Source organism: Caloenas nicobarica, chromosome 1 (assembly GCF_036013445.1).
Source record: "Caloenas nicobarica isolate bCalNic1 chromosome 1, bCalNic1.hap1, whole genome shotgun sequence".
In the NCBI taxonomy this organism is placed as follows: Eukaryota; Metazoa; Chordata; class Aves; order Columbiformes; family Columbidae; genus Caloenas; species Caloenas nicobarica.
In genome coordinates, this window is record NC_088245.1 from 15,883,829 (window position 1) to 15,902,764 (window position 18,936).

The 18,936-nt window shown below is 42.9% G+C and overlaps 2 protein-coding genes across 2 annotated transcripts in view; one reads left to right on the plus strand and one right to left on the minus strand.

Moving 5' to 3' along the window:
- The window catches only part of COG5 (component of oligomeric golgi complex 5), a 186,545-nt gene extending 184,923 nt beyond the window's left edge, over window positions 1–1,622 (minus strand). Inside the window, exons 1-2 of the mRNA XM_065658674.1 lie at window positions 1,530–1,622; window positions 502–641 (exon numbers count right to left, since the gene is read on the minus strand). Coding sequence (XP_065514746.1) covers window positions 502–641; window positions 1,530–1,593 — 204 coding nt within the window. The 5' untranslated portion in view covers window positions 1,594–1,622. The remainder of the gene's footprint in view (window positions 1–501; window positions 642–1,529) is intronic.
- Window positions 1,623–1,648: 26 nt separating this feature from the next.
- Window positions 1,649–15,715, plus strand: DUS4L (dihydrouridine synthase 4 like). The gene is made up of 7 exons (XM_065658676.1): window positions 1,649–1,718; window positions 2,612–2,746; window positions 2,980–3,101; window positions 10,098–10,215; window positions 11,686–11,808; window positions 12,741–12,967; window positions 14,386–15,715. Exons 2-7 carry the CDS (start codon window positions 2,637–2,639, stop codon window positions 14,631–14,633), a joined length of 948 nt encoding a protein of 315 aa, XP_065514748.1. The 5' UTR covers window positions 1,649–1,718; window positions 2,612–2,636; the 3' UTR covers window positions 14,634–15,715.
- Window positions 15,716–18,936: the final 3,221 nt, after the last annotated feature.

The following is an 18,936-nucleotide window of genomic DNA, read 5'->3' on the forward strand; positions in this document are numbered from 1 at the left end:
ATGCACAGTGTCTCTATAGATTTTATTAAAAAGCCTCCTACTATCCAAACTCAAAAGCTTTCCTGAAGGTGTGGAGGTGTGCTAACAAAAGTTGTATCTGCCCAGCTAAAGGTAAGCCTTAGAGCCTAGGCTACTCTCCAGCACAGGATGAAAAGGTGCAACTTAAATCACTCCCTATCTTCTCACAATTGTCATCCCAACACACAGGCCAGTGCTTCTGACAGCTGACGTGTTTATTTGAAGAGTCAGGGAAGATCCTCACAAGGAAGGGCAGAACCTCCATGTACCCAGAGGTCAACTGCAGAAACTGAAAACAAAGCAGTATATGGCTTCTGGGTAGGAGTACTAAGGGTGGGCTTGACTTGGTTAAGTATCAGATTAATTACAAGCTTTGCTGCAAGTTGTGCCTTTAGTTTCAGAAGCAACAAGATCATAAGATTACTAAGCTTTTGACTAGTTTATATCAACCATCCCAGAATAACAGGTATGCTTTAAACTTACTTGTAAATGAAGCTCTTTATCCAACTGACTAATACCTTGGGCAAGTTTTGCTAGTTGCTCAGCTATCACAGCCTGATGGATAGACTGGGAAGTATAAGCTTTCACATCAAAGTCTTCTCTGAAGAAGTCAGCATAACATTCTGAAAAAGATTTAGACTTTAACTTCGCGCTTCAGAACAGTTAAATAACATTTATGGACCTAAAGCATACAGTTCTCTGACCTTCAGTTTCTCCAAATATAAAAGTATATGTTCTCTACATCACACAATTCAATGAAACACCGATTTGAGACCACAATCAAGTTTGGAGATTATGACTGGGGGGCAGGGGAGGGTTGTAAATGGTGAAAAAGACACGTTCCTTTATTCCCGACATCCTTTTCTTGAGTAGAATACATTAAAAAGCATTGACACCTTCTTCTTCAAACTTTACAGCGTCACCAGGGTGAGGCTGTTGAGGCTGTACCCATTTTCAAACACGCACCAGTCACCTTCAGACTGCAGAGGATCGAAGCGGCATGCGACGCCACTCCATGAAATCATGCCAGACTCTTACAGCGGTATGGGTTTAAAAACACTAAATTAAGGAATGATACTGCAGTGATGACTCCGGGTCGAGCAAGACCCGAGTTTCCGGACAGCACCCCCGTCTCTCCTCTCAGAGCACTTTCAGTCCCCGCCAGGAGCCAGGGCCCGCCGGGCACGCTGGGCCGGGCAGGGCCGCGCTGTGACGGCCCCTGTGCCGCACCGGGGGCTCCCCGGCGCTGCGCCCCGCCCCCGCCGCCGAAACTTTCCGCCACTTCACAGCACGGGGGTTCCCCGCCATCCTCGCCCCGTCCCGAGCACCGCCGCCTCTCCCCCGGCTCTGCCCGCCCGGCCCAACACCGCCCTCACGAAGGACCCTCCGTCTGCTCGGGGACGGCACCCCCGACGTGGTCCCGCCGGCCGGGTCGCACGCAGGCGCTGCTTCCCCCGCCGCCGCCGCGCCGGCCCCGCGCGGCAACCCCGCCGCCACTGGCCGCGCCTCACCGTCCGCCAGCAGCTCGGCGAGGGCCGGGGCCGCGGCCGCGCCGCCGCCCGCCGCCTCCTCCATGCTGGCGGGTGCCGGGACCCGCGCGTCACTCCCGGGCGGCGGCGCGCGGCGATGATGGCGAAGGCGCGCGACGGAACGGGGCCGCCCCGCGAGCGGGCGGGCGGGCGGCAGCGGCGGCGCGCGTGGTGAGCGCGGGGCCCGGCCCGGCGGGGGCGGCGGGAGCGGCGCGGGCAGCGGGGCCGGCCGCAGGGAGGGCGGCGGCAGCGGGCGGGCCGTGGCGGCAGCGGCACCCGGAAAGCTCCGGCAAACGAGAACGAGCGCACGCCGGGGTGGTCGGGCCGCAGCCCCCGCCGTGCGGGGAGAGGCGGAGGGAGCTGGGCCTGTAGCGGGAGGGCGGGAGGCAGCGGACCTGGCAGCGGCGGTTCTCGCCGGACATGAGGAAAAACTTTCTCCGTGCGGCCCGCGGGTCAGGGCTGGGCAGGGGCTGCCCGGGGCGCCTGGTCCGGGCTCGGAGCCGGGACCTGCCTGGCGGCCCGACCGGGCCGTGCTGCGAGAAATGGAACGCACCGGCGGTACCGCGGGTGTCAGCAGGTGCAGCGGGGCGCCCGGCGCTGGGCCGGGGTTCGGAGCTGGTGGTGGCAACAGGCGTGTTCTGACACTGCGCAAGGGAGGGACAAACTTTTTAGCAGGGCTTGTTACGACAGGACAGGGGGTAATGGTGTTAACCTAAAAGAAGAGAGGTTTGGACTAGAAACGAGGGAGGAGTTTTTTACAATGAGGGTGGTGAAACACTGGCCCAGGTTGCCCAGAGAGGTGGTAGATGCCCCATCCCTGGAGCCATCCCAGGCCAGGCTGGATGGGGCTCTGAGCAACCTGATCTAGTTGAAGATGTCCCTGCTCATTGCAGGAGGGGTGGACTAGGTGACCTCTGAAGGTCCCTTCCAGCCCAAACTGTTTTATGACTTCTTGCAGGATGCTTTACCAAAAAGCAAGTCCAGTTTAAGCTCTGATGCTTTGCTGTGTGGCCCGTGAGAAACAGCTGAATTACTTACACTGCAAACGTTGTTTGTTTTTCCAGATGCTGAAAGGATTGTTAATTATACATGATTGGTGACATCGTAGAAACTAAACAATGCCAAGTAAAGGATCCCATGGATTTGTTTCATTCTGGGCAAGTTGTAAAAATATGTGCCCCTATGGTCCGCTATTCAAAGTAAGTAACTGCCAACTATGTCAGGTTTTTTTGTCTGAGGAAGTTTATCTTGACTGGAAAAACAGAGATTATTACCTTTTTTAATTATTTGAAACAAAAATAGGTGTGGGACATGTTTTATCTTATGATTATAATTGGACATCCCCACAGTACTCATATCAGAACAGCTTTTTAGAGTAGCTAATCAGAAAAAATTCTTTACTATCTGCCTCTTAATTTTCATGTGTCTGCAGGTTGGCTTTCAGAACCTTGGTTAGGAAGTACAGTTGTGATTTGTGTTACACACCAATGATAGTGGCAGCTGATTTTGTGAGATCTGCAAAAGCCAGAGACAGCGAATTCACAACAAACAAAGGTATTTTTTTAATAAATCATTGCCTTGTCAGAATGTTTTATGTGGTGATAAGCCAAATTGGCCAAGTGAATGAAGTCTGTCACACAACTTGACATCCATTAACAATTTTGGTATACTGTATCTGGTGGATTGTAAAACCATAGAAATATTCTAAGTGACAGAAAGCACACTCAAGTGATAGTATGTTAAATGAAATAGTGGAAAATCTTGTCTCCATGTGAAATCGGGGCCTCCAAACTGATTTAGATGTGTAGTGGTTTGCTCACACATAGCTGGCCAGTGGCTATGCACCCACATAGCTGCTTGCTTGTTCCTCCTCCATGCCCCCCAGCAGCACAGGGGGAGAATAGGAATCACAGAATGTTAGGGATTAGAAGGGACCTCAAAAGATCATCTAGTCCAATCCCCCTGCCAGGGCAGGAACACCTAGGTGAGGTTACACAGGAAGGCGTCCAGGCGGGTTTTGAATGTCTCCAGAGAAGGAGACTCCACAACCTCCCTGGGCAGCCTGTTCCAGTGCTCTGGCACCCTCACTGTGAAGAAGTTTCTTCTCATATTTAAGTGGAACCTCCTATGTTCCAGTTTGAATCCATTGCCCCTTGTCCTATCACTGGTTGTCACCGAGAAAAGCCTGGCTCCATCCTTGTGACACTCACCCTTTACATATTTATGAACATTAATGAGGTCACCCTTCAGTCTTCTCCAAGCTAAAGTCTTCTCCTCAGCCTTTCCTCACACAGGAGATGCTCCACTCCCTTAAATCATCTTCGTTGCCCTGCGCTGGACTCTCTCCAGCAGTTCCCTGTCCTTCTTGAACTGAGGGGCCCAGAACAGGACACAATATTCCAGATGAGGTCTCACCAGGGCAGAGTAGAGGGGGAGGAGAACCTCTCTCAACCTACTAACCACCCGCCTTCTAATACACCCCAGGATGCCGTTGGCCTTCTTGGCCATAAGGGCACAGTGCTGGCTCATGGTCATCCTGCTGTCCACCAGGACCCCCAGGTCCCTTTCCCCTACACTGCTCTCTAACAGGTCATTCCCCAACCTATACTGGAACCTGGGGTTGTTCCTGCCCAGATGCAAGACTCTACACTTGCCCTTGTTATATTTCATTAAATTTTTCCCCGCCCAACTCTCCAGCCTGTCCAGGTCTCACTGGATGGCAGCACAGCCTTCTGGCGTGTCAGCTGCTCCTCCCAGTTTGGCATCATCAGCAAACTTGCTGATAGTACACTCAATTCCCTCATCCAAGTCATTGATTAATAAATTGAACAGTACTGGTCCCAGCACCAACCCTTGAGGCACTCCACTAGATACAGGCCTCCAACTAGACTCTGCCCCGTTGACCACGACTCTCTGGCTTCTTTCCTTCAGCCAGTTCACAGTCCACCTCACTACCCGATTGTCCAGACCACAGTTCCTCAGTTTAGCTGTGAGGATACTGTGGGAGACTGTGTCAAATGCTTTACTGAAGTCAACATAGACCACATCCACTGCTTTGCCATCATCTGTCCACCTGGTTATGACCTCATAAAAGGCTATGAGGTTGGTCAAGCACGACTTCCCCTTGGTGAAGCCATGTTGACTGCCCCTAATGACCCTCTTATCCTTGATATGCCTTGAGATGGCACCAAGGATAAGCTGTACCATGACCTTTCCAGGGATGGAGGTGAGGCTGACCGGTCTGTAGTTACCTGGGTCCTCCTTCTTGCCCTTTTTGAAGACTGGAGTGACATTTGCTTTCCTCCAGTCCTCAGGCAACTCTCCCGTTTCCCACGACTTAGCAAAGATGATGGAGAGTGGTCTAGCAATGACTTCAGCCAGCTCCCTCAGCACCCACAGGTGCATCCATCTGGACCCACGGATTTATGGATGTCCAGATTGCTTAATTGGTCCTTAACCCAGTCCTCATCAACCGAGGCAAACTCCTCCATTGTCCTGCCTTCCTCTGGGGCCTCAGGGGTACGGGGTTCCTCAGGACAGCCTCCGGCAGTGAAGAAGCAAAGGAAGAGCAAAAGCAAGAAGAACTTGCTTGGTCAAGATAAATAGAGTTTAATAAGTGAAGAAAGAAGGAGGAAAAAAAACAAGTGGTGCAGAGGCAATCACTTTCCACCTCACACCAGCAGACCAATGCCCAGCCAGTCTGCAAGCGACAGCCACCCTGAAACACAATTTCTGTGTCCCAGCCCCCTTTCTTCATCCCTTGCTACTCCAGTATTATTGCTGAACTTGATGTTGTACAGTGCGGAATATTCCCTGGGCCAGTTGAGGTCAGCTGTCCCAGCCGTGTCCACTCCCATTTTCTTGCCTACCTCAATCTGTTTGCTGGGGACGAGGAGACAGAGTGAGAAAAGGTTTTGTCACTGTGCAAGTTCTGTGTAGCAATAGCCAAAGCACTGGTGCATTATCAACACTGGTTTTGTCACAAAATCCAAAACACAGCACCATACAGGTTTCTACAAATAAACTTCAAATACAGTTAAAAATTAACTCCATCCCAGCCAGACCCAGTACGGAATGGTAGGAAGATTCTTTTCCCAGCAATTGCTGTTTCTTGTGTGTTTCAGAGACGATCAGTTAACTTGCCAGGAAAAGTTTTCTGGTCTCTAGCAAAACTAAGGGGTTGCTAAAGATGAAAAGATTAGTAGACCAGACATTGATACAGTGGAATCAAGGACTGATAAAAGAAGCAGTTTCAAATCAGCTGGAATAGAAAGTGGGAGGGGCTATTGGTGGACTCCTTGAGATTTTGAGAAGGTGATAAAAAGGAGCAAGAAGAGACCAGGAGGTTGAAGCATTGCCGGAGTTGATAAGGAGAAGCAAGGCTTTGGGCATGGTATAGAAACATAACCAAAACACATACAAAAGGAAGGAGTATAAGGAGTTGTACAGAGTCCTGGCTGTAAAGCGAAAGATAAAAGTGGTGTGAAATATGTGGGAAGATGTGACAATAACGGTACAGATCTGCTGGTCTGAAGTGGCTGCAGAAGAAGAGTGTAACAAGGAACACACAAGCATAGGCTGCAACCGCAGGAATGAAGAGAGCGCTGCTAACGTGCTAGTAAGATCAGCATGCAGGATCTATGAAATGTGATTATTTAATCTATTCAGACCACTGAATTGGTGGTTTCGTAAGTGTATATATAATAGCAGAGGAAGTATATTTTGTTATTTTGGCACTGGCTGTTTACTATTGCGCATTATTCAAATAGAGCAATTACAGAGAGAAGTCACATTGGGAAACACAGGTAGACTCTCTTATTAGTGGAATTCAACTTTTAAAAAGCATGAATAATTCTTTATGTGTAAAAATAAATGAGTAAGAACATAAGTGACAATATATATGGCTCAAAGCTCCACACAGCCACTAGTTTTCCCCCTTTGAATTTATTTATACTTCAAATTTACTCAACAGCCTGTGGCATTGAAGTTTCACACCTCAGATATGTAGTGTATACTGGGGAGTGCAGGGACAGGGAAAGAGGAAATTCTCCTTTATGCTCTAACTTTGCTGCCTGATAACAAGGGGTGCAAAATGAAATGTTCTAGTGTTTCAAACATCTTGATTGATGATTAAGGGAGTGGAGCATCTCCCTTATGAGGAAAGGCTGAGGGAGCTGGGTCTCTTTAGCTTGGAGAAGAGGAGACTGAGGGGTGACCTCATCAATGTTTATAAATATATAAAGGGTGGGTGTCATGAGGATGGAGCCAGGCTCTTCTCGGTGACAACCAACAGTAAGACAAGGGGTAATGGGTTCAAGCTGGAACACAAGAGGTTCCACTTAAATGTGAGAAGAAACTTCTTCTCAGTGAGGGTGACGGAACACTGGAACGGACTGCCCAGGGAGGTTGTGGATTCGCCTTCTCTAGAGACATTCAAAACCCGCCTGGACGCCTTCCTGTGTAACCTCACCTGGGTGTTCCTGCTCCGGCAGGGGGATTGGACTAGATGATCTTTTGAGGTCCCTTCCAATCCCTAACATTCTGTGATTCTGTGATCTTATCACTATTCACTTCTTTCATGCTGGCCTTAATTTTATAGACCTCTAAAACATTCTGCCTCAGACAGCTTTGCCAAGATTATAGTATTTACATTGTTAGTTTTTATGCTTTTAACAAGTAGCTCCAAAACAGGTTGTGAAATTTCACTGTGTTTTTCTGTTTAACTTCCTGGCTGTTTGGGATTTTGTATTCTAATTACTGGAGTAGGTTTGGAATCTACAATTGTAATTTCTGTTTTCCATTTTCTTCAGCATCGATGTTTCCTTGTTGCATATTTCTCAAGCAGAGGTAGATGTTCTTTGTGGCTGCTGCTAAAAAATTAATATGGCTAGACTTGGTATTTTTATTACCTAATCCTCAACCAAAAAACTAGGAGTGTGGGATTATTCCAAAATACTAGCTGTAACAATATAAATCTCTTCAGCTGGGGCTCTGTATTAAACGGACGCCGTTTTGAAAATATACAAGGGATTGTTTTTTGCTTGCTGGATTTTTAGGTAACTTCTAGAAGTGTCTCAGCTTGATTGAGAGGGTACTGCTGCCCTTTCTGACTTGAGCTCCACTACTTCAAGAACTATTTATTTTTCACTAAAACAGAAAAATCTTCAGAAGCACTTGTGGTCTTTTCAGTACCAGAAGTGCACTTGCTTCGTGCACTTGCTTCATGCATTTGTTGGATCATTTCTTTCCATCAGGGCTCAGATATTCCACTTCCTCTTGACTGCAGCAATTGTTTATACGGTGAGTGCTAAGACTGAGATATTTTTAGATGCCTTTAATGTAATGCAGTAGCTGTAAAAGAGGAGAGCATGTTCCAAATGACCATCTGGCTCTCTGCAGGGGCTTAGTAAACCACAAGTAGTTCAGCAGACCCAAGTTGAGGAGCACTGACACTTTGGTTTCCCCCTTGAGACAAAGCTGCTAGAGCTGCCTCTGTCCATGTGTTCTCATTCCAGCTCTGCATATCACACTGTGGATAAAAAGCAGCCTTGTTGGCACAGGAGGGGGAAAAAGATGGGCTGGGATAAGGAAGGGTAAAGCCTGTGGGGTTTTTAGCTCCTTTCTGAAGGGTTGGTTCTGTAAACAAGTGTACTGGTTTCAGCTGGGATAAATTTTCTTCCTAGCAGCTGGTATAGTGCTGTGTTCCGGATTTAGTACGAGAAGAATCTTGATAATACACTGATGTTTTGGTTGTTGACAAGCAATGTTTATACCAAATTGTCACGTCCCGCCCTCCGGTATGAGTGAGGGGAGAAGTGACTCAGGTTCGTGGGTCCCCCCCCGTTGGAAAACAGTACACACTGTACTTACGGTCTGCAAAAAAAAAGGCTTTTATTTTGCACCTTGGTCCAAATGGTATATGATTCGGGGGCAGAAGGATTTACATTATTGTAGGTTCGATTGGTAAACATAAAAAGTTTGCCGCATATGCAGGGCTGCAAATCTTATGTCACTATGTTACTTATAAAAGGGAAAGCAAAAAAGGTAGAAGTATGGGAAAGAAAGAAAAGAGAGAGAAAGATTTCACCATCTTTACGGCTCCGCTTTATGTGTGATGGAGTTCGCAGTCTGGGATCCAGCGATGTGCGGCGTCCTCTGGTGTCTTGTTCGGCTCATGTGGCAAGACTGGTGGGCAGAGTGGTCCTTGGGATGGTGGGTGGGTGCCGCCAGTGCTTGCACAAGGTGGGCCTTTATAGCCCTCTGGGTTGCCTGCTTGGTCTTTTGGTCTTTTGTGGAGGTGTTATTGTGAAAGAGAGAAAAGTCTGGGGAGGAAGGGGCGATTGCGAAAGATTGACAAGTCTCGGGCCATGTTGAGGGTCTCAGCTTTTCCCTTTGTACCATGCTGGGCATATCAGAAGGTGGAGCTATGTGCCTTCCAGTACGGCCCCCACCTCCTGTATCGACCAGCCAGCCTGGGCTGTGGCTTGTCGTTGATGTGTAAATCGCAATTCACCTTGTACTGAATGTATCATCTCCTCTGGCTTGATGAACTGGTTTTGCCACAATGTTTCAGCCATTATCCTTATCAGTACATGACACAAGTCAAGCACTTTTCATTTAGAAAGCTGCAGGTGCACAAGAAGCTGGGAGGGGGCACAGCCAGGACAACTGACCTAAACTGGCCAAAGGGATACTCCATTCCATAAGATGCCATGCTCAGTGTATATTTGGGGGGAAGAAGAAGGAAGGGCAGGACATTTGGAGTGATGGCATTTGTCTTCCCAAGTAACCATTACATGTAATGGAGCCCTGTTGTCCTGGGCATGGCTGAACACCTGCCTGCCCATGGGAAGCAGTGAATGAATTCTTTGCTTTGCTTGCGTGCATGGCTTTTGCTTTACCTGTTAAACTGTCTTTATCTCAACCCACAAGTTTTCTCACTTTTCTGATTCTCTCCCCCATCCCATGGGGTGGGGGAGTGAGCAGGCGGCTGCGTGGTGCCGAGTTGCTGGCTGAGGTTACACCACAACAGCAAGTTTCCCACCTGGCAAGACAGACAGCCGTGTCAGTGCGGCAAAGACACAGTGTGCAGACAAGAAGGGGCAGGCTAGAAGGGGAAGCACAATGGCTGCTGAAAAATAAAGAATACTTAGTTTCATATATCATCTTTGTGAAAGATAAGCATCTAACCAGTTTCAATCAGAAAAAGTATACGTTGAGGCAGCAGCCACCTAGGACATGTGTTTGTCTGAATTCCAACCACTCTCAATAGACATACTCATTTAGTAACCACTGATCAGCTACCTGTATTTATTTGTAATCTAGGGCTCATAGGATCACAAAAAAAGTTGAGTTTGGAAGGACCTCTGTAGGTCATGTTATCCAGCTCCCGTGCTCAAGCAGGGTCATCTAGAGCCCAGGAGCGTCACCAGACAGCTTTTCAATATATGCAAACATTAAACATTTAGAATTTATTCTTTTTATTTTGTTTGTTTGTTGTTTGTTTGTTTGGGGGTTTTTTAATCTCTAAATATCTTTTCTTTGGAGTAGGTGATCGTCCATTGATTGTTCAGTTTGCTGCTAAAGAAGCACAGGTTTTGTGTGATGCTGCCCGTATCGTCTGTCCTTTTGCAGATGGAATAGACCTGAACTGTGGCTGTCCTCAGAGGTAAAGTTTTGAAAAAGCTGGATAAATATGATGAAATCATTTGGGAATAAAGAATGCTGGTCTTCATTTTCATAGTAACTTCTGTCTTAACTTAAAAATAGACTTTGACAGAGAAACAGCTTTTTAACCTGTCAGGAATGTCTCTGTGGCAAGGCACTGTTCTGAATGTTCTGAGATGCCTGTCACCATGGTGAGACTGGGAAAACCAGGTGTATTTGCCAACTTGCCTTTTTTCATTTCTGAGATATTGAGTGTTGGCTCAGAAGGAAAGTGTCCATCCCTTCTCAACAGCTGTTAAATATGCATTACCAAAAAGAGCTTGCTGCAAATAATTTGTAGAGTGTTTTGAAAAATGATGTGGAAATTCCCAAAATAATGAGGCAAATCCCTGATGTCTCAGACTTCTGCAAGTGAAGGATAGTCTCTAAAATATGATTATACAGATTATATTATTCTGGAAGGGCTGAAAATAATTTCTTCTATCTTTTATTAGGTTTATAAGTACAGTGACTTAGTGATCTACTTTTCACTTAAATTGATTAAGATTTTGTCTTGACAGCGAAACAAAGTAGTAATGCACAAATGAAGATTCTTGCTAACTCGTTCAGTTAAGAGCTATTTATTACATGCTTGTCAGGCAGTCTTTTTCTAAGTGAAGACCTCAAAGATAAATGTAGGAAAGCAAAAGAAAATACTTAATTTGTCTATTCTAATTAGGTTGTCTTGACTTAAAATTCTAATACTAAAATTATAGTATTTGAGAAAACTTTTCTGGAGAGATCTCAGACTTCAGAATGGAAATGTATTTTTTTTTTCTAAGCTAACTACAGTTAAGTATGCCAAACTGTAAGTTCCTTTTAGGCCAAAAATATATGCTTACATTTGAATCCTTCATTTCTCGTGTGTGCTGGTTTCAAAATAATGTAACTTTGTGAACGTAATCTGCCTTTATTAGAAAAAATGTTTAAGAAAAAAACTGGTGCTGCTAAGGCAAAGCAAAGAGTATTCCTGCCAATCAAAATAAAGTGTTTTGCAGTTGAGGGAAAACAGAATATTACTGAAATAATATCCTTACTTGCACTCCAAAAATCTTGCTTTTCAATCCAAAGTAATTTTCCGTTTAGAAGAAATCCATAATCCAATGGAAAAGGAAACATCAAACTATTTTATATATGATATAAACCATCATTGATTAAATGCTAATTTATCTTGTGAGTCCATTTTGTGGACAGAAAATTGAACTGGAAGAGATTAGTAACTTGTCCAAAGTTCTAACAGCACAATGGAGACTGAACGGGGATCTAAAAGCTGGTGTCAAACTGCAAAGGAATCATTGATTTACAGCCAGTACTCTCTCTGTTTACTCAGACACACATTCTAAAGGTCCTAAGGAAAGAAACTGATCTATTTGACTGAAATGGGTCTGCATTTTTTCAAATGTAGAGTACAAGTGTTCTTTTTATTTTAAAGATGGGCAATGTCAGAAGGTTATGGTGCTTGCTTAATAAATAAACCAGAGCTTATTCGAGATATGGTGAGACATGTACGGAATCAGATCGACAACCCTGGATTTTCAGTATCTATTAAAATAAGGTAGGTCTAACTTAAGTGCTTCTTACTACTTCGTGGTACATGGAAGAATCCTTTAAACTTTTTTTAAAGAAACATATTAGTGTAATAGTTACATTATACTTAAATATATATAATTCTGTTATTACACATTATAATTATTTTCTTACATGTGAAGACTGCTGAGATTTTTTGACCCCAGATGGTGGAAGAATATCTGGGGCATGTAATCCCAGGCTTAGATAGTAGAACCAGCACAGCCTTTGATGGCTTACCCAGATAACCTACTGGATGCTGGAGTTTTCTTGCAATCCAAATGACATGAAAGCACAAGCTAAAAGGTCTAAGGTTCCATACAAGAAAAGCAATGCATGGTCTGTACTGTCCTAAGGATTTACTTTGTGGGCTGTTGAAGGCCACGGTTGCCATTGGCTATAAAGAGAAGAGTAACAAAGCTGGGAACTGATCCTCACAGCTGCTGTAAGGAACATATCCTGCTTCCCTTCATCACTTCCGAAACTTCTGTAAACCACTTCACCAGCTATTTATCCACACATCCCATGTGGCTTTTGCATATTTGTCAGTTAAATTTCAACTCAGTTTGCAGTCCTTCAGGAAAGGGGAACTAGTATAAATCGGATTTTTTTTCATAAAATACGAAAAAATAATGATGTTTATTTTAGAATCTTTTGGGCACCCTTGCTTAATGTCTATAAAATTTACCATGTGTATTTCAGAGATGTGATTTAATTAGGAAGTGCTGAATTAAATAGTAGTTTCAATACATTAAACTCATATGTCTTTATTAAACAAAAAAAACCTCTATATCTTCCAACAGTAGTATTTTATTTATTTATACTGTTATACAAACCTGTGGTAACTCCTCCTTAGGGAGGGGGCTTTTTGTACAGTTCAGGTTACTTACTATCTAATGTTTTCATTCCTTGGAATTTTAGGATCCATGAGGACTTAAAAAGAACAGTTGACCTTTGTCAAAAAGCCGAAGCAACTGGAGTTTCATGGATTACAGTACATGGGAGAAGTGTACAAGAAAGACATCAGCCTGTACATTACGATGCAATTAAAATAATTAAACAAAGCATATCTATACCTATTGTGGCTAATGGAGACATTAAAACTTTAAAAGATGCTGAAAATGTTCATCACTTGACAGGAGCAGATGGTAAGATTATATATACTCTATTTTCTAACTTGCAAATCAGATTCCAATGTATTTATTTTGGCTGTAAGTAGGACATGATTTGAGTGCTTTTCACTCTTTGAGGAGACAAATGAAAGAGGATATTTTAGATGCGTTTGGATTCTCATAAACAGAATCACTTGTAATCATCAGAGCACTAGAGCACTGTTATTCAAAGCCACAAATAATGATTTCTAAGGCAAATTACAAAAGCTCTTTGCTTAATTATGCTGTCTCATCACTCAGTAGTGGAGTTCAGTTCATTTCAAATATTCATTCCATCTCTTCATGGAGCTGATCATCTTTTAAAGAACTGTAAACTTCCACTTGGAAATCTCTACTTCCTGCACACAGGAGCAGATTTCTTACAGCTAGAATATGGCGAAAAAAGGAAATATTGCTAAGCCAGATCCTTAACAGTTAAGATGGTTAGCTTCAAGGGCACAGTGAGGGTTTGCACTCTCATATCTGTACGTATTTATGTCATCATACACTTCAGTCGTAGAATTTTGGGGTAAAGGATTGCCCTGATGTTATTTAGGCAGAATAGATTCCTTCAACTGTCTATGGTTTCAAGACAATATGGAAATTCAGTATATGTTTTGAAGAGGTGATCTGTATCTTCACACTTTGGATCTCACCGCTAGAGAATAACAGGACAGAGAACAGTAGCTAGTGTTACATGGAAACGTTCATGTGGCAGGTTTCTTTTGACACTATTGGTGTTTGATGCCAACAATAAAAACTAGCTGAAGAGAAGAAGAGACCAAGTGTGATAGATTATGTGTTGACAGTGCAGGAAAACAGAATCTCTTAATCACAGAAAAATTACAACAGAATTTCTATGGATTTATCTGACAATTTGGGATTATAGTTGTAAATACACTTCAGAAAGATTTACTGCAGATCAAGAACCCTGAGATTTATATAATTGAGACATTGAGCTCTTACTGGAGGAAGGATTCTACGTCAGTGAATCAGCTGAGTTGCACTAAAAATAACTAAATTTAGCGTATTACTACCTTTGTGTCTTTCCATCATAATTTTATGTTAAAAAGGCAGGCTTGTGTGTGTGTGTAGCAAATACAAACAAAATAGTATTGAATTGCAGTTTCAGAAGTAGGGAAGAAAAGCTTCTGTGTCCTGTGTTTCATTTCAAAATTTCTGGCAGGATATGTCATCAAGTGGAATGCGTTGACAGGTATTGTAGGTACTCTGAAGTTTGGATCGTTAAACGGATTTCTCTGATACAGCTATAATAATCATCCCTGTTGTTCTCCCATTGCTTGTCTGTAAGCTTTGGGTGGTTGTCCTAAGGAGTGTCATACAAAATCTACAGGGAGATCTAATGTAAAATTTAAACTGTAATTTAACTTACTGCTTTAATTTCCAATTTGAAGGTATAATGGTGGCTCGAGGACTCTTAGCAAATCCGGCGATGTTTGCAGGATATGAAGAGACACCTTTGGAGTGCATCCAGGACTGGGTTGACATTGCTCTTGAGCATGGAACTCCTTTTACATGTTTTCACCACCACTTGATGTACATGATGGAACGCATAACTTCAAAACACGAGAAAAAGGTTTTTAATGTTTTATCAAGTACCTCAGCAGTACTAGATTATCTGAACGACCATTATGGCGTGTGATAACAGAAAGTATTTTAGTTCTATGTAAACTTGGATTTTGCAATTGCCAACACATTGTTAAAGTTTTAATTGGGTTCCTACTTATAAGTCATACTCACATATTGCATATTTTCAACACAGCATAACATTCTGATCAGGATAATATTTTAGTATTTTTATGTCAGCATTTTTCGCTCCAGAAAATATTCCAGATTCCACAAACGTTGGATTCTATTTACAATGCACTACTACACAGAGGATTATTGTAAGATTCCAGTATTTTTTTTTTCACCAGACAATTGCTCACAGCAATATGTTCGCAAAACTAGGGCCTCTCTTATGTGAAACCTCCTAAAATCAGAACAACTACTCATAAATAACACCAAGAATTTGAGACCAAAAGAATATGAAGGGAGAAATTATAGACATTTTTGCCTTAACCGACATAAGCTGTACTTTTGAGTACATTTTTCAAGCTTAAAGACTGCAAGGCCTTGAAGCCCAGCATAGTATCCTCTTTTAAATTAAATGTTTCTTTTGCAGTCTTAAAATTTCTAAACTTACAACTCAGAAAAGTTCCACACTTCATATAGTGAAAGAAACCTGGAACAGAAAAATGACAGAAAGAATGAAAGAGTAAAATGAAGAGATGGTTTAAAGTAAGTACAAGCAGCTGAATCTAAATTAAAAGACTTGAAAGTTCAACCTAACTAAATTCAGTTTTGTTTATCTACTGTATAATAATTCTATAAAAGACTAAATCCCTGTCATATACCAAAACGGAACTTTATAGGTCAAAGAAAAGCTAACAGATTCTCTCAGTGGGGCTCTTGCAGTCCTTTCTGCCTGCTGGCATGTTGCTTATCAAAGCATGACAGCCACTTGGCTTAGAATCTTTGTATAGGAGGAAAATCGTGAAAATTAGAACAAGATAATAACATTACAGACCAGCTGCATTTGTTCTGCAAGGGAAATTTCACAAATCTGTGCAGTACAATTATTTGTAATCAAATAATTTGTTTTCTTTATATGTTTACACATAAATTCATACCAGAAATTGCTTAGTTTTCTGACTCTGATACTTCTGTGAATATACAAGTGAATAGTTCTAAATTTTCTAAATAAATTACTTGGTTTTGTATGCAACTGTAATTTTTTTTTTATTACACTATAAACTGTGACAACCGGGGGGAGGGAAGGTTGCTTTTGATGGTACTCCCCAAATCTTTTAATCATTCAACTATCTACATTCTCACAATTCTTTTAATGCAATGGCATAAAAGACTTGATGATTTTTTTTATAGCTAATATGTTCCAATTTAGGCACACGAACAAAAGTTTGAAAGGCACAACTATCAAGTCCAGGTCACTATTTAAGACACCAAAGTTAGATAACTCTTCTGATGTGGTCGCCTCCCTGATGTGTTAACAAATGGAAAACTACAGACATGCTTCGCTGTCCTAGGCTAATTGAGACAATCTCTACAGCCTTTTTTGGTGTGATAGGTTCTCCATTCCTTCAGACAAATACTTTTTTTCATTCTTCTGGATTGTAATGTTTTCTTCACATTGGATGAGCACAATTATGTATGGCATTTCAGGTAAAACCCCAGCAATGTCTTCTGCAGTTAATACTTCGCTTTTCCTCAACTAATATTCATCATGTAATTTATGAACGCCCAGTTTTACAGCAAAAGTTCTTATTTCCCAACTGCATGACATTGTATTTTGTACTGCTGAATTTCCAGTCTCAAGTTCATCCAGCTGTAGTGCAATGCTCAGTTCTTCTCAGTTTTGGAAATGCCTACAACCCTCTGCATCAAAACTGAAAAGTAAAACTATACAACTGAGTTGTAGAAGAAAGGGATTCTTGAAAGTATTAGCCAAGCCCTGTGTTAGCATTTTCTTAAGATTTTTATGATTTGGCAAGCAACTATTAGTTGCTGTGAACTGTCCCATTAGCCACAAGGAGCAGAACAGAAAAAGTTATTTATTATAATCAAATAACACAAATGCAAGGTGTTTGGGTTTGGGTGGGGTTTTTTTGTATAATAGTGAGGAAACTGAATTTTTGAGGACTTTAAATACCTTGACCTATTTAGGAACTGAATACTTGGTGATTTTGAAGGCAACAGTTGTTGTGCCTGTGTGAGATCAATCAGATTTCTGTCTGAAGTGCAAGACCTAGGTTGCTGTTAATATCACTTGTAATTAAGGAGTGCTTGATCTGGCCAATTATGCATCATAAAAGCCAACAGAAGTTTATCATCCTTTTTTGAGAGTGAAATGAATTGTACTACTTCTTCCTTTATGAATTTTATATGCATCTGAACACACTTCACTGTGTTGACATCGAATAAACTGCAAAATTGGAGTCTTAAAGCCACACTCTTAACAGCCATACTGTTCAAATATACAGAATTTGCTAAAGATGGGAGTTAGTTATTTAACTTCAACTGTTGTTTTACAATATGATCATATTTCTCATTATAAGCCATTTGAATATGGGGAAATTCTCATCTCCTATTTAAAGCCACTAGATATATCCATTCCCTGTATATGTTACTTGTAACATCACCAGGTATCCAGTCTATTTTCAAATTTTTAAAAGTTATTCTGCAAGTAACAAGATACAAAGCTCTGCTTCCTGTTTTAGGTCCTTAGCCTCCTGTAACTGATGCAGCTCTTTATGTTAAGCCACCCCACGCAACAGTGCCATATTTTCATAATACCTGTACTTTCTTGCAACTTCCACCCTGCTGCACTGAAGTAACCCCATCTCCCTCACACAGCCTGCACAATCCCATTTTCCCCATTCCCTACCGTTGTTTCTTAGGTCTCTTCTCTGTCTCAGGTTGATGGATGGGCAAATGGCAGCGTGTGATGACGAGACAACTGTCATACAAGCCGAACTAGAATGGAACAAGTTTGAACTTTCTATTTGCCTTTTGTTCAGCAGAGAATTAGTCATATTTCTGTCCTCTAACCAGCTTCTAATACACAGGCATTTCATACTTCTGCTTGTGAATATTTTGTCACCTTACCGGTGGGAGAGGAAAGTATTCATTTTGACTGTAAAGTTTTAAGGTTCATGAGTATTTTTCCTAAAGCAGCCAGCTATTATTTATATTGTATGGCATCGTACTTATTGCACTGTGGTTCACTGTAAGATATGCAGCCTTAGATCGACAACCCAGACTTGTACGACTTCAGTTAGAAGAACACCCTCCAGGAGTGGCAGGGTGCTCAGCAGAAGGGGGGGCTGACAGATGTTTGCAGGAGGCTTCTCTCTGACCCTCAGGTTGCGTTCCAGGTTGGTGTGGAACACGCGGCAGCTGCAGGGGGAGCGCACAGCAGTCACCACAGAGAGAGTCAGTCTGGGATCTTACGAAGCCACCGAAGTGAAAAAGCAGAATCAGAGTCTCTGGCAGCAGGGATGTGCAAATCCAGTCCTGCCATTGTGCAGCTAGGCTACTGGGAGGGCAGCCTGCAGCGCTAGGAAGAGGTAAGTGAGCAGCTCAGAAGTGGAAACTGCTCTGGAAGTAAAGGAAAGTCTTTAATAACATTTTAACAGCTTCAGTGAAGTATAATGGCTGTAGGCCAATAGCTAAAATGTAATTACTGGGACATACTAAGAGGTTATGTTTTGTCTATGCTTCTGATTAAATATGTTTATGAAAACATGTGAGAAATTCTTCTGAAAACCCGGGCTGTTTGCACTGTGTAGATTGGATTGAAATGGCTGGTTGTGTCGCTCTCCAATGTTTGCTATGCATAAACAATTATTTGGGATGTAACCTTTCATCCAGACATTGCTTGGCAGCAACTAGGAAAATGTTAACACACTGGCTCCATCCCCAGGCCACAGACCTGGGAAATTTTAACTGTAAACAATTTCAGACTGTGAGCAGCTGCAAACAACTCTGCTCAAAACTGCTTATGCAAGAACTCCCTACCCAGTTTCAGTTCTGATGGATTCGAGTAACAAAAGCTACTATTCACAGCATTTCATCTGTCTCAATTTGATGGAAATTAATTGGGACAGAATTCCCAAAAGCAGGTACCTGTGTCAAGAGGGCTGGTGATGCCCAGCTAGACAAGGTAACCTCTTCCACCAGCAGCACCTCAGGATCTGTTAGCACTGCAGGCAAGTCAAGAAGCTGTTGAGTGAGCCCTGGCCTGAGCTCACTGAACAGGGTGCGGAAAACTCCTGGATGTGACATGAAGTTGCTGGTTGTGACAGAGAACAGCGTGAGAAGGTGGCAAAAGCCACAGATAGCACTGGGAGGGACGGCTGGATTTCACTGGTGGTTAAGGGGGAGTT

Bases quoted from the DNA above. Each gene is read 5' to 3' on its own strand.
- DUS4L (XM_065658676.1), top strand. From the start codon at position 2,637: ATGATTGGTGACATCGTAGAAACTAAACAATGCCAAGTAAAGGATCCC. The intron at 2,747-2,979 runs GTAAGTAACTGC...ATGTGTCTGCAG, and splicing joins CCTATGGTCCGCTATTCAAA to GTTGGCTTTCAGAACCTTGG. The intron at 10,216-11,685 runs GTAAAGTTTTGA...TTTATTTTAAAG, and splicing joins AACTGTGGCTGTCCTCAGAG to ATGGGCAATGTCAGAAGGTT.